We start from the raw sequence: 11,981 nt of genomic DNA on the forward strand, positions 1-11,981 counted from the left end.
CACCCCCCACTCCAGCAACCCTCAGTTTGTTTCCTGCGATTAAGAATTCCTCATATTAGTGATGTCATATGATACATGTCTTTCTCTGTTTGACTTATTTCGCTCAACATAATACCCTCCAGTTCCATCCACGTCGTTGCAGACATTAGCTCCTCTTGAGCATCTACTAGATGTCAGTTTTGATTTGCTTGCACGTGGATAAAGTCATGAGCTTGAGAATAATTTTAGTTCCAGTCCTACTGGAGACTTTATTTCATTCTATCTCTTTTTAATGTCAGTCTGTTGATAAAGTTTGACCTTCCACTGAACTAAAAATAGACCAAAATCAAAATGGATAAGGAATGAGTAATTCCTCTTGGTCCTTTCTCATCCTATATTCTAAGAGAGGAAGGTTTGGTTAATTGACTGGGGAGAGAGTGAAAGAGACTGTGTAAAACTTAAGGATGGTTGTGAATGCAGTGTCATTTTATGTAGAAAATGCTAACTTTAAAAGCAAAAGATAATTTCCTACTTCCTTCAAGATTTGAGGTCACTTGATAAATTGACATTTTCACTACAGTAAGTTGATGTAGTTTGTGATTCCTGGCCATAAGTAATGGTACACAATTCATTTTTTTTTTTTTTTAAAGATTTTATTTATTTATTTGAGAGAGAGAATGAGACAGAGAGAGAGCATGAGAGGGGGGGAGGATCAGAGGGAGAAGCAGACTCCCTGCTGAGCAGGGAGCCCGATGCGGGACTCGATCCCGGGAGTCCAGGATCATGACCTGAGCCGAAGGCAGTCGTTTAACCAACTGAGCCACCCAGGCGCTCTCATTTTATTCTTAAACAGATTGGGTTTTGTTTGAGAAAATGAAGAAAGGGAACAGAATCTTAAACATAGGGTAGTTTTAGCATCCTTTATCCTTAATCTCCAGTACATATCTTACTTCTACTGAAAATTTTGAATTTTCAGAGTTTTATTTTTGGGGCAACGTATTAGAAAATTTGGGGCTTTTTTTTTAAGAGCCTATGGGGGGGCACCTGGGTGGCTCAGTCAGTTAAGCGGCTGCCTTCCGCTCAGGTCATGATCCCAGGGTCCTGGGATCGAGCCCCATGTCGGGCTCCCTGCTCGGTGGAGAGTCTGCTTCTCCCTCTCCCTCTGCCTGCCTCTCTGCCTTCTTGTGCTGTCTCTCTATCTCTCTGTCAAATAAATAAATAAAATCTTTAAAAAAAAAAAAAAAAGAGCCTATGGGGTACAGTTCATTTCCCTTGACCCTACTAATAAAGTCTGTTTCTGTTTTTTAGTAGCCACCAAATTGTATGTTCAGTTTTATCCAGATCCTAAAACCAGTAATGAGCAGAGAATGAACATACCGGGAGAGAGGCTTGCTTTTTAAAAGCCTTTTAAGCTTCTGTCCTGGCCATGCCTGTGTTTTTTCATTCCAAACTGATAGAAGCTTTTTGGGAGAAGGAGAATTAACAGAAAAGTAAACAGGAGCACTGTGACATGTTTTCCTCATCAAACTAGAGTTGAATTTTTATTGGTCTTTGATGAGGGATACTGGTTTGCAATTTTTTTCTCTTTTTACAGAGGAAAATGGTCAAGAAAAGGGACCACATCTCTTTGAGAAGTGGGTAGGTCAACACAGCCATCTACCCAAATGGTTTTATTAATTAATTAATTTTTAAAAAGATTTTATTTATTTATTTGAAAGAGCATGAGCGGGGGTGGGGGGCGTGTGCAGAGGGAAAGAGGGGGAGGGAGAAGCAGATTCCCTCACTGAGCAGGGAGCTGGACTCCGGGCTTGATCCCAGGACCCTGGGATCATGACCTGAGCTGAAGGCAGACGCTTGACCGGCTGAGCCACCCAGGTGCCCCCCACATGGCTTAATTTAAGACAGAATTTAGGGAAGCCTTTCCTAATGTTTGTGGTTTATCTTCTCCTTCTTTTAAGTGGTAGTTGTATGCAGAGCTTTTTGACTGCCCAAATTCAAAAAATTGCCCTTGTTTCTGGGATGGGAAATCAGGAAATGTTGATTGAAATTTGCCAGTAAAATAGTGCTGGACTTCAGCTTGGCCAATGTGCTGGTATGTAGAAAGGCACACCTGTTCTTTGAAATTCACAGTACCTGTAGATAGGAATCTGCTAAAATGGTTTATTTGCTGATAGTTGCTAACCTAGAGAATTACTTTGAGTTTTATTCTTGTGTCCCTCTCCCACTGCTGGTTTAATATTTCAGAATAATAAAAAGCTTTAAAAGAATACTTAGCCTGTTCTTCTGAAATTCTCTCTCTCTTTCTCTTTCTGTTTGCTAACCTTCTTTTGAGGGTGAATTCTTTTTTTTTTTTTTTTTTTAAAGATTTTATTTATTTATTTTGACAGAGAGAGACACAGCGAGAGAGGGAACACAAGCAGGGGGAGTGGGAGAGGGAGAAGCAGGCTCCCTGCAGAGCAGGGAGCCCGATGTGGGACTCGATCCCAGGACCCTGGGATCATGACCTGAGCCGAAGGCAGACGCTCAACGACTAAGCCACCCAGGCGCTCCTTGAGGGTGAATTCTTACTTCCCTTCTCTATCCTGGAGTTGTCTGTACATGGATGGGCCTTTTCCAGGTATAAATTAGGTAGTGAGATAGGAGGCCCATACTTTAAGGGCCAGTCAAATCACGAAGAAATGGGGGCACCTGGGCGGCTCAGTCGGTTACAGGTCTGCCTCCCACTCAGGTCATGATCTGAGGGTCCTGGGATCGAGCCCTGCGTTGGGGCTCCCTACTCAGCGGGGAGTCTGCTCCTCCCTCTCCTTCTGCCCCTCCCCTGCTCATGCGCGCGCGCTCTCTCAAATAAATACATAAAATCTTTAAAAAAAAATCAGGAAGAAATGATGGAGTCATAGTTACTGTCTTCACGTCCCTGATTTTCAGGAATCTTATGATGTCAGTCGTGTAGTTATGTGATAATAAGGTTACATTGTCCAAATAAAGTCACTTTGGAAGAAAATGAAGTAGGGCGCCTGGGTGGCTCAGATGGTTAAGCGTCTGCCTTCGGCTCAGGTCATGATCCCAGGGTCCTGGGATCGAGTCCCGCATCGGGTTCCCTGCTCAGTGCAGAGCCTGCTTCTCCCTCTCCCTCTGCCACTCCCTCTGCTTGTGCTCTTCTGTCTGTCTCTCTGTCAAATAAATAAATAAAATCTTTAAAAAAAAAATAAAAATAAATAAATTAAAAAAATAAAAGAAAATGAAGTAAAGCTGGCTCTCTGTCTGGCAGCCTTTACCTGTTTGGTTTTCTACAGAGTGGCGTTTATTTTACATTATCAGTAATTATCAGTGATATTTTACATTTATCAGTCTTAGCGAGAGTCAGATTATTTCTCTTTTGCCTGGCATTGCAGTGCTGCTTCTGTGTGTGGTAATATCTTCCTCACTCTGCCACTCAGTCTTTAGACCTGTGCTGTCTGAAGACCGGTGGCTGGTAGTTACATGTGGCCCTTAAGCTCTTGAAACATGGCTAGCTAGTCTCAACTGAGAAGTGCTGTCTCTGTGAAATGCACACCAGATATTGAAGACTTAGTATGAAAAAAAGGTAAAATATCTCTAATAGATTTGCTTCTCAGTTACATACTGAAATATCTTATGTACCAGGTAAAATAAAATCTATTAATTTCACTCATTTCTCTTTACTTTTTTTTTTTTTTAAGATTTTTATTTATTGTGAGAGAGAGTGCACACAAGCAGGGGGAGCGGCAGGCTGAGGGAGAGGGAGCTGGCCGAAGGCAGACACTTAACCAACTGAGCCAACCAGGCGTCCCTCTTTACTTTTTTTTTTTTTTAAAGATTTTATTTTTGGGGCGCCCTGGGTGGCTCAGTCAGTTGAACGTCTGTCTGCCTTCGGCTCAGGTCATGATCCCAGGGTCCTGGGATTGAGCGCACATCAGGCTTCTTGCTCAGCGGGGAACCTGCTTCTGCCTCGGCCTGCCTCTCCCCCTGCTTATGCTCTCTCTCTCTGACAAATAAATAAAATCTTAAAAAATTTATTTTTAAATAATGTCTACACCCAATGGGGCTCAAACCCACAACCTGAAATCAAAAGTTGCATGCTCCACTGACTGAGCCAGCCAGGTGCCCCTCTTTTTACTTTTTAATGTGGCTTCTAGAAAATGTAAAATTACATATGGCTCACCTGTTTGTATTGGACAGCACTGCTCCAGAAAATCTATTTCTTTTTTTTTTTTTTTTTAAAGATTTTATTTGACAGAGAGAGAGACACAGCGTGAGAGGGAACACAAGCAGAGGGAGTGGGAGAGGGAGAAGCAGGCTTCCCGCTGAGCAGGGAGCCCAATGCAGGACTCGATCCCAGGACCCTGGGATCACGACCTGAGCCAAAGGCAGATGCCTAATGACTGAGCCACCCAGGCGCCCCTAGAAAATCTATTTCTGAGAGACCCCAGATTCATTTTGGAGAATTCCCCCCCCCCGCCTTATTGATTGATTGATTGATTGGGGGGAGTGGGCAGCAAAACAAGGTTTATTGAGTGACAGCAAAGTGATAGTACAAAGCTCCTGAGGAGGGAGGAGACCCAAGAGGGTTGCCCTTTGTTTTTTGTTTTTTTTTAATAATTTTTTTTTTCACTGCTTCCAGGGAATGGGGTTGCAATTATATTTATTTAGTGACACATGACTAACTAGAATCTTGTGGTTTGTTTTATTTTGCTAGTGATGATGGCCAAAGAGAAGCCACCGATAACCGTAGTCGGAGATGTTGGCGGGCGCATCGCAATCATAGTGGTACGGTCATGTGTCCCCCTCCGTGTGCCCGGATGGCACTGCTGGCTCTTTGTGGCTTGTCCACTTTGGGATTACATTTCTAGTAAAGATGATGGAGTTAAATGTCCTTTCTCACCCAACTCCAACTCACCCAAACTCCTTTAGGACAAGTAGAAATTTTTATGTAGTTGAACAGGGATTATTATAACCTACAGATAGATGTAAAAAGAGCATTGGATCTCCTGTAAGAAAATTCCAACCCCAATAAATAAGCTTTGTCTTAAGGGGTCTAGGTTCCACCAGAGCAGCTGACCTACCCTACTCAACCTCCAGCTTTAGGGCCACGTGAGGAACTAAAGATGAGCGGTTCCATTTTCACTAATGAGAACAAGTGTCTCATTCTTCGTACTTCAGCATGATCTGTTTGCTCCCCGCTCTAAATGCCTTTGCTGGGCCTGATTACAATGGTTTGCTTTATTTCTGTGTTCTTGTCATCTCACTTTGTCTTGAGAAAAAGTAAATGGGACACCAGGTATGTCGGGTTAATCAGAAGTGTGCAACAGGGAAATGAGTCTTGGCAGTCTAGAACTCCAGCTGTGCATGTCACATGTGACTGCCAGGCTTTGCTGCTCTTTGTACTGACAGCCACGCAAAGCACAGTCCACACGGTTGTTGCCCCTGCCCGACGTGCTATCTTGGGCCCAGGCAGGTGGCTCTGATCTCCACTTGGAGATCCTCTGAAACAAAGTGCAGAGAAGAGCAAAGAGGAGTGTGTTTATAGAGACAGAGGGTAGCTCCTTACTACTCACTCTGGTCTCTTCTCAGGATGACATTATTGATGATGTGGAAAGTTTTGTTGCTGCTGCGGAGATCCTGAAAGAGAGAGGTGCTTACAAGATCTACGTCATGGCCACTCACGGCATCTTGTCTGCGGAGGCCCCCCGCCTGATCGAGGAGTCCTCCATTGACGAGGTCTGTCTGCGCTTAATGGGCCTAGAATTTGCTGCTCTCTTTTCTGTGAATAGTAAAATGATTCCATCAGTGTTACTTAACCCCTCTCCAGAGGACCTCTGAAGTAATTCTAGCCCTTGGTGGCTAGCAGTGTGTTGGGACAGATGTATAGTTAGGAATAGATGTCTATTTTCATAAAGGTTCGCTTTATGTACTTCGGTATGGTTCGTGTCTCAGTATAGTTCGGTACCTTGGTAGCATTTCTCTCAAGACTTGGATTCTTCCCGTGCTGCACGGTGCCGGGGCTCGCCCTACCATTTCTGCATAAGTAGACCGTGACCTTCGTAATCTTATGTTTTGAACCGTGTAACCTTTTTCTTGTATAAGGTCAGTTAAGTTTGGTTTGTAAAAACTATACTCGGTGGAATAAGGTTTTGTAGTTTGGAACTTGGGCTGTGGGAACTAAATGTGGGACAGACTTTTCTGGGTGACCACGTTGGGGACACATCAGTAACAGTGCTTATCTTCCACTGCTGCAATGACTAGGTGGTGGTGACGAACACTGTCCCTCACGAGGTGCAGAAGCTGCAGTGTCCCAAGATAAAGACTGTGGATATCAGTCTGATTCTTTCTGAAGCAATTCGGAGAATCCACAATGGGGAGTCCATGGCGTACCTTTTCCGAAACATCACTGTGGATGACTAGCTGTCACTGTTGCCTTGACCGTGGAACTCCTAAGGAAAACGTGTGGAGAGCAGTGCCATCAACTTATGTACACAGTGTTTCCTCTCAAGGGAGGCCTGGAAATAGCCTGAAGTCAGATAGTCTGTCTCACCAAGTTGGGTAGGTAGGAGGCATTAAGATAGTCAAGGGGAAGACAGAGCTGATGGATAAATGGCCTTAAATGTCTGCCATCGCCATCCTGTTCCTTAAACAAAAAATTACAGACGCTTTCCTGAAAAGAATCCCCAAATTTTGTTGATACTGAAAAGGAGTTAAGGGCAGATAGTCTTAGCTCTGTAACATTCGGGTATTTCTACCGCAGGGAAATGTGTGTCAGCATTGAACTTGGTTAGGGAAGCTGAGTGCCCTGGTACTGTTTCCATTCTAATTGTCCTCTCCCCCGTCAGCCTCACATAAGTCTTTGTAGGAAACCCTCTTTTTCTTTGAGAAGCTGCTGTGCCTACAGCCACTGAACAACAAAGCCTTTGTGGCATTACCCCAGCGGGGAGGTCAGATTAGAGAGTACACCCTATCTCTGGATACCTGCGTTGCTCTTCAATGGCAAATAAAAGAATTTGTTGTCTTGCAAGTCTGCTCACTCTATTGCAGAACCGCCTGCTCCCCTGCCTTAGAGGTGACTGACTTCTATCCAGACGGTGCAGAAGACAACGGGTGCAAAATAAAGGGTGTTCCAGGTCCATGGCTGGTCCCGAACCCTGGACAGGAGTCTCCGCCTGTAGGTTCCATCCCCTTCCTAAACATCAAAGTCAAATCCTTCTTGGACTAATGGATTTAAAAATCGAAATTTTTAAAAAATGGAACGAATTATACTTTTTCCTGTGTGATAGGTGACAATGTTAGGCATTGCTCAGGACTGCACTTGACCTTTCTACCCAGCACTTAAAATTACTCTGGTTTATAGCACATTTGTCAGGTAGGCCTTTTAAACCTTCAGCCTGCTCTGGGCAGGACTGAATGTAATGGGAAGGAGCAGAGCCTGTCTGTTGGGCAATGAGCTGGAATTGCTTCTGTTCCTGAGGGATAGTAAAGGACAATTCGCTACTTTGTACAATTAAATTTCTCTGCAGGGACGTTTCCTTGACATTTTTACCCCTTTCCTAATGACTTGAAAAGTTCCCAAGCCACAATCAAGACTGAGCACATTAGCTTTTTCAAGCACACAAGTTGCCTTCTCTTCTGTTAATAGTCCAAGTAGGGGCATTTTGAGCAAGAACTTAATTATCAGATAGCATGGTGGTGGAGGAAGAGCTGTGGACTATTACTCAGGAGACCTAGTTCTTATTCATATGGCCAGGCAGATGACTAGTCCTTTCTGGGCCTCTCATCAGGTATAAAGAGGGAGGTTTGGAACTGACAGCTGAGGGAGGTCCTTTTCAACTCCAAAATTCCATTTATACATCCAGTTAATGTTTATTTTCCTGTGTCTATAAGAACAGAGGTGTTTCTATGTACTTATTTAGTAGAATATATTTCCTGGGATTAGAAGTAGAATATATTCAGATACACCCTTTCCATGGGCCCTTAGTGGGTCCTAATATGTGCCTGGCATGAGGCCAGGTCTCAGGCATATGCAGATGAAGTCGTGAGGATTCCGGGAGTTAAGATTCCGGCCTGTGCTAGCACAGTAGTAGCAGGGATAACATCCTTCTGGAAAGTCACCGAACCTAGAATCAAGAAGCTCACGTTCCACACCCTCTAGGACCGTGGATGCCCCACTATAAGGCTTTAACTTTGTGATCCAGCCTTTTGTTTTATGGGGTAAAAGCCTAAGTGCACAAGGCTGCAAAGAATCTGTTCTTTTGATGGTATCAGCAAGCATGTGAAGGCCCCACTGAGTGTCAGGCGCTGGGACTATGATGGTGAACAAAAATCCTCAGGTGTTAACCTTCCTGGAGGTTCTAGACTGATGTTTAACTCCACTCCCAGGCAACACTTGGGGACGAGGGGCACGAAGGGTTTCCATTACATTTTACCAACGCAGACTAAAAGTTTGAATTTGAGAAGTAGTTAAAATAGGAGTACATGGTACAGATTTTTGTGCAGGTTTTCCTTAGCTTTCCTGCATGTAAACACTGACATTTTACATTTTCTGGAAGAATCTGGTGTGGGGAAGTCAAGCCCCAGTTGCTGAGAGCACCAAATTCCTCTAGTCTTGTCTAATCCTGCCTTGGGATGAGCTGAAATGCTGGCACCTGACCAGATGAGTCTGTTTTGAGATAAACTAAGCCAGGGTGGCACAGTGAAGGTCTGTCATCTGGTGATGCATTGGAGCTGCCTGGGTGGCGAGTGGTCTTTTCCAAGTTACCCTCTTTTCTGATGAAGCAAAATGAGATGGGAACTGTCCCCAAAAGGCCGAGGTCTCAGGACTGCATCCCTTAGATAATGTGCCACTGCCCTAAATAATGAAAACAGGCTAAGGACACACATGGTGTCTCTTACATGTCCTGTTCTTAGTGGCTGAATGAATGGGAGGCCTTCCTAGGTTAAGGGACGACTGGAATCTAGGTGAGCCATAGGACGCCTCGCCTCCCCAAACTGCTGCGTTCCCACAGCAGTGCCTTGACCCAGCCCCATAGCCCCTTTAGGAGCGATAACTGATAGTAACAATTTGTGGTGCCTTGGGCTATGGCCAAGTCTTCCCCAGACCCCGCTCCGATGGGCTCCCCTTGCGAGTTGGGGGGTGGCTTCGCGTATGGGCAGGTCCCGGCCGGCTAGACGGCGCCAGTTCTTTCGCAGAACCCTTGGGGGCGCGCGGGGTCCCGCACTACCCGGCAGCGAACGGGCAGTCCCTCCCGTTCCAAACGTCTGCTGGCCGCGACCCGGCGCGAGGGGAGGGCGGCCCAGGGCTGTAGCTCGGAGACTGGACGGCGGAGGGTAGGCGGGTGTCGGGACCCCGCCGGGGAGGCGGGCGCGGGTCCCCAGGAGCAGAGGGTGGGAAGCCCAGCGGCCGGGCGCTTCCCCTCCGTCCTCCAGGCGGGCGGCAGACCGTGACTGGTGCCCCGGAGAACGCCTAGGGGCGCGGGGGGCAGTGAGGGGGACATGGCTGCCCGGCCGGCCGAGGGCGCGGACCGCTGCTGAGAGGGCGCACGATGCCGCCCGCGACGGCGGCCACCACTACGGTCTCCCTCCGGGAGCTGGCCGACCTGGCCATCGGCACCCCGGAGGTGGGCGCCGTCAACTTCACGGCCCTGCACACGCTCATCGTGGCCATGCTCCGGAGCCTCAACCTGCAGGAGGTGCGCATCGACTTCCAGTCGCCGTTGCCGTCGCTGGAGCCGAGCCGCACCTTGGAGCCCCCGCAGGCCGTGCTCAGCGCCCCGCAGCTGGCTGTGTCCAAAGAGAAGCCGCGCGGCAGCTTGGCCAAGCCACCGACGGTGGCGGCGGCGGCGCTGGAGAGCCAGGTGAAGGGCCTGGGCGGGCAGGTCCAGGACCTCAGCAGGCAGCTCAAGACCGTCACCAGCCAGGTGCAGGGCATCGTGAGCCACGTGCAGCACCTCACGGCTCCCGTCAGCGAGCTGGACGCCCGGGACTGGCTGGAGGAGGAGACGGCCAAGCTGACGCCGGCAAGGGCACGAGCAGGGTCGTTGAAAATCGCAAAGGGCGAGCGGGCCACCGTCTCCCAGGTCTCCCAGGTGAGCGCGGAACCGGGGGGAGCGGGGGAGGGGGAGGGGGGCGGAGCCCACAGGCCGCTCCCCGGGGGCGGGAAGGGAGGCGGCGGGAGCAGGGAGGCGCGGGCGTGGTGGGGGCGCGCCAGGCCTCGGAAGGGCCCCGTGTCCACCTTGCAGGCCATGGAGCTGCTGCACGATGTAGTGGAGGACGTGAAAACCCTCAAAGAAGCCCAGGAAAAGGCGCAGGAGCTCCCGGAGTCGAGCCTTGCGGTGAGGGACGGCGGGGACCCCACCTCGCGGATCGCGGAGTCGCCCCCTTCCCATGCAGTGCCTGTCCTTAGCACTCCGCTGCCCCTTCTCAGACCCCCAGCCACACCTTCACTTGGATCTTTGTTTTCTTGGAGAAAGTAGAACCCCCTTCAGATGAACAGTAGGGCCCCAAAGCACTAGGCAGTGCTCTTATTTCAGGCTCTCCGGAAGCCACCCAGGGGCTTAGCGCTGGAAGGAGGAGGAGGGGCAGTTAGGAAGAAGCCCAGGGAGAGGCTGAGGGAGGCCACGGGGGCCCCTGCCTCCGTTCTGCCCCTCATCCCAGGCCTTGAGCCCCAAGTGGGACTCACCTTTGCCCTGGGAAGCTTTTCTTTTCGAAGTGTGGTGTTTTTAGATTGATTGATTGATTGATTGATTTTTTGACCAAGGGCTTGTTTTACCTTTAGATTCCTACTTTCCGGAGGTTTGCAGAAGTCATATGGAACAACTTAAGTTTAGCAATTTGTTTTGGTAGTGCCCAAACAAGCAGGGGAAACAGCAGACTCCCCCTTGAGCGAGGAGCCCGATGTGGGACTCGATCCCTGGACCCTGGGATCATGACCCCAGCGGAAGGCAGACATTTAACCGACTGAGCCACCCAGGTGGCCCTTGTTTTGGTTCTTTGGGGATGCTTTTCTCTTTAAACCACACAGCCATTCAGACACCCTTGAAGGACCTGATCATTTTTGTCCTTGAGAGGCGAGGTCAGCCTCATTCTGTAGTGCCAGAATGTTTCGATCATGGGTAGGATGAAGTGAATCCCGGGAGCAAAGGTTCCCACCCCTGGGTTAGTATTTGCTCTTGGCACGCTGTCCCCCACCACACCTCACTTTCCTGCCTCTTGTTGGCTGGAAAGAAAACAATTTAGCTGACTTAGCAGCCCCCTCTCTACTCCCTGCTCCTGTAAGATCCACACACTGCCTTTCTTCTTCTTCCCTGTGTGTGTGTGTGTGTGTGTGTGTGTATGTATGTATGTATGTATGTGTAGGGGCCACAGGAGGGGCTGTTTTGATCCTCCATCTCTGAACTTTTCTTCCAGAAAGCCCTCCAACGGATTGATGTACTAGAGAAGATAGTCAGAGAACGGGATGAATTCCTGGTAATATGGGCGAGTTCTGTAACAAAGGGCCCTCAAGTGGGCAGTAGGGGAGGATGTCCAGACTCCCACCCCAGATGTCTGTGTCCCTCCAAAGTTGGGTGAGGCCCTCTGTCCCTCTGGGCACTATCCCTGGATTGAGGGGAAATCCTTTCCATCCCTGCCCGGTATCCCACCAGGGGCCCACATATGACAGGAAACTGGCTGCCCAAATCTCACTGGTCACTTGAAGGACAGTGACTTCTCCTCAGGACTAGGGCTGTGGATTCTGTTAGCTCAGTTCTGTTCCTAAAGCTTTCTGGGATTAAACTTGGGGTGTGTGTGTGTGTGTCTGTCTGTCTGTCTGCCTGCATGTTGTCTATTACTATCAGGACCTAGTGAGCCGGAAGATGAGTTTGATGCCTGTTGGAGAAGAAGTCACCATGGTCACCTGGGAGGAGCTGGAGCAAGCGATTACGGATGGCTGGAAGGCCTCACAAGGGGTGAACAAATTGGGGACCTGGGCACTGGTTTCGGGTGGGGCTCCCCTGGAC

At 48.5% G+C, this 11,981-nt stretch overlaps 2 protein-coding genes across 4 annotated transcripts in view; both read left to right on the forward strand.

The window, feature by feature from the left end:
• Positions 1-7,006, forward strand: part of PRPSAP1 (phosphoribosyl pyrophosphate synthetase associated protein 1) — a 30,585-nt gene extending 23,579 nt beyond the window's left edge. For all 3 annotated transcript variants that reach the window (XM_081804436.1, XM_006728047.3, XM_031037165.2), the window contains 3 exons: positions 4,694-4,764; positions 5,569-5,715; positions 6,241-7,006. In XM_081804436.1, coding sequence (XP_081660562.1) covers positions 4,694-4,764; positions 5,569-5,715; positions 6,241-6,399 — 377 coding nt within the window. In that variant the 3' untranslated portion in view covers positions 6,400-7,006. The remainder of the gene's footprint in view (positions 1-4,693; positions 4,765-5,568; positions 5,716-6,240) is intronic.
• Positions 7,007-9,400: 2,394 nt separating this feature from the next.
• QRICH2 (glutamine rich 2) overlaps positions 9,401-11,981 on the forward strand; it is a 34,094-nt gene continuing 31,513 nt past the window's right edge. Inside the window, exons 1-4 of the mRNA XM_081804435.1 lie at positions 9,401-10,070; positions 10,224-10,316; positions 11,392-11,451; positions 11,820-11,930. Of these exons, the coding sequence (XP_081660561.1) occupies positions 9,528-10,070; positions 10,224-10,316; positions 11,392-11,451; positions 11,820-11,930 (807 nt within the window). The 5' untranslated portion in view covers positions 9,401-9,527. The remainder of the gene's footprint in view (positions 10,071-10,223; positions 10,317-11,391; positions 11,452-11,819; positions 11,931-11,981) is intronic.

The sequence above is a fragment of the Leptonychotes weddellii genome, chromosome 15, assembly GCF_054177405.1.
Source record: "Leptonychotes weddellii isolate Sample4059 chromosome 15, ASM5417740v2, whole genome shotgun sequence".
NCBI classification, from domain to species: domain Eukaryota; kingdom Metazoa; phylum Chordata; class Mammalia; order Carnivora; family Phocidae; genus Leptonychotes; species Leptonychotes weddellii.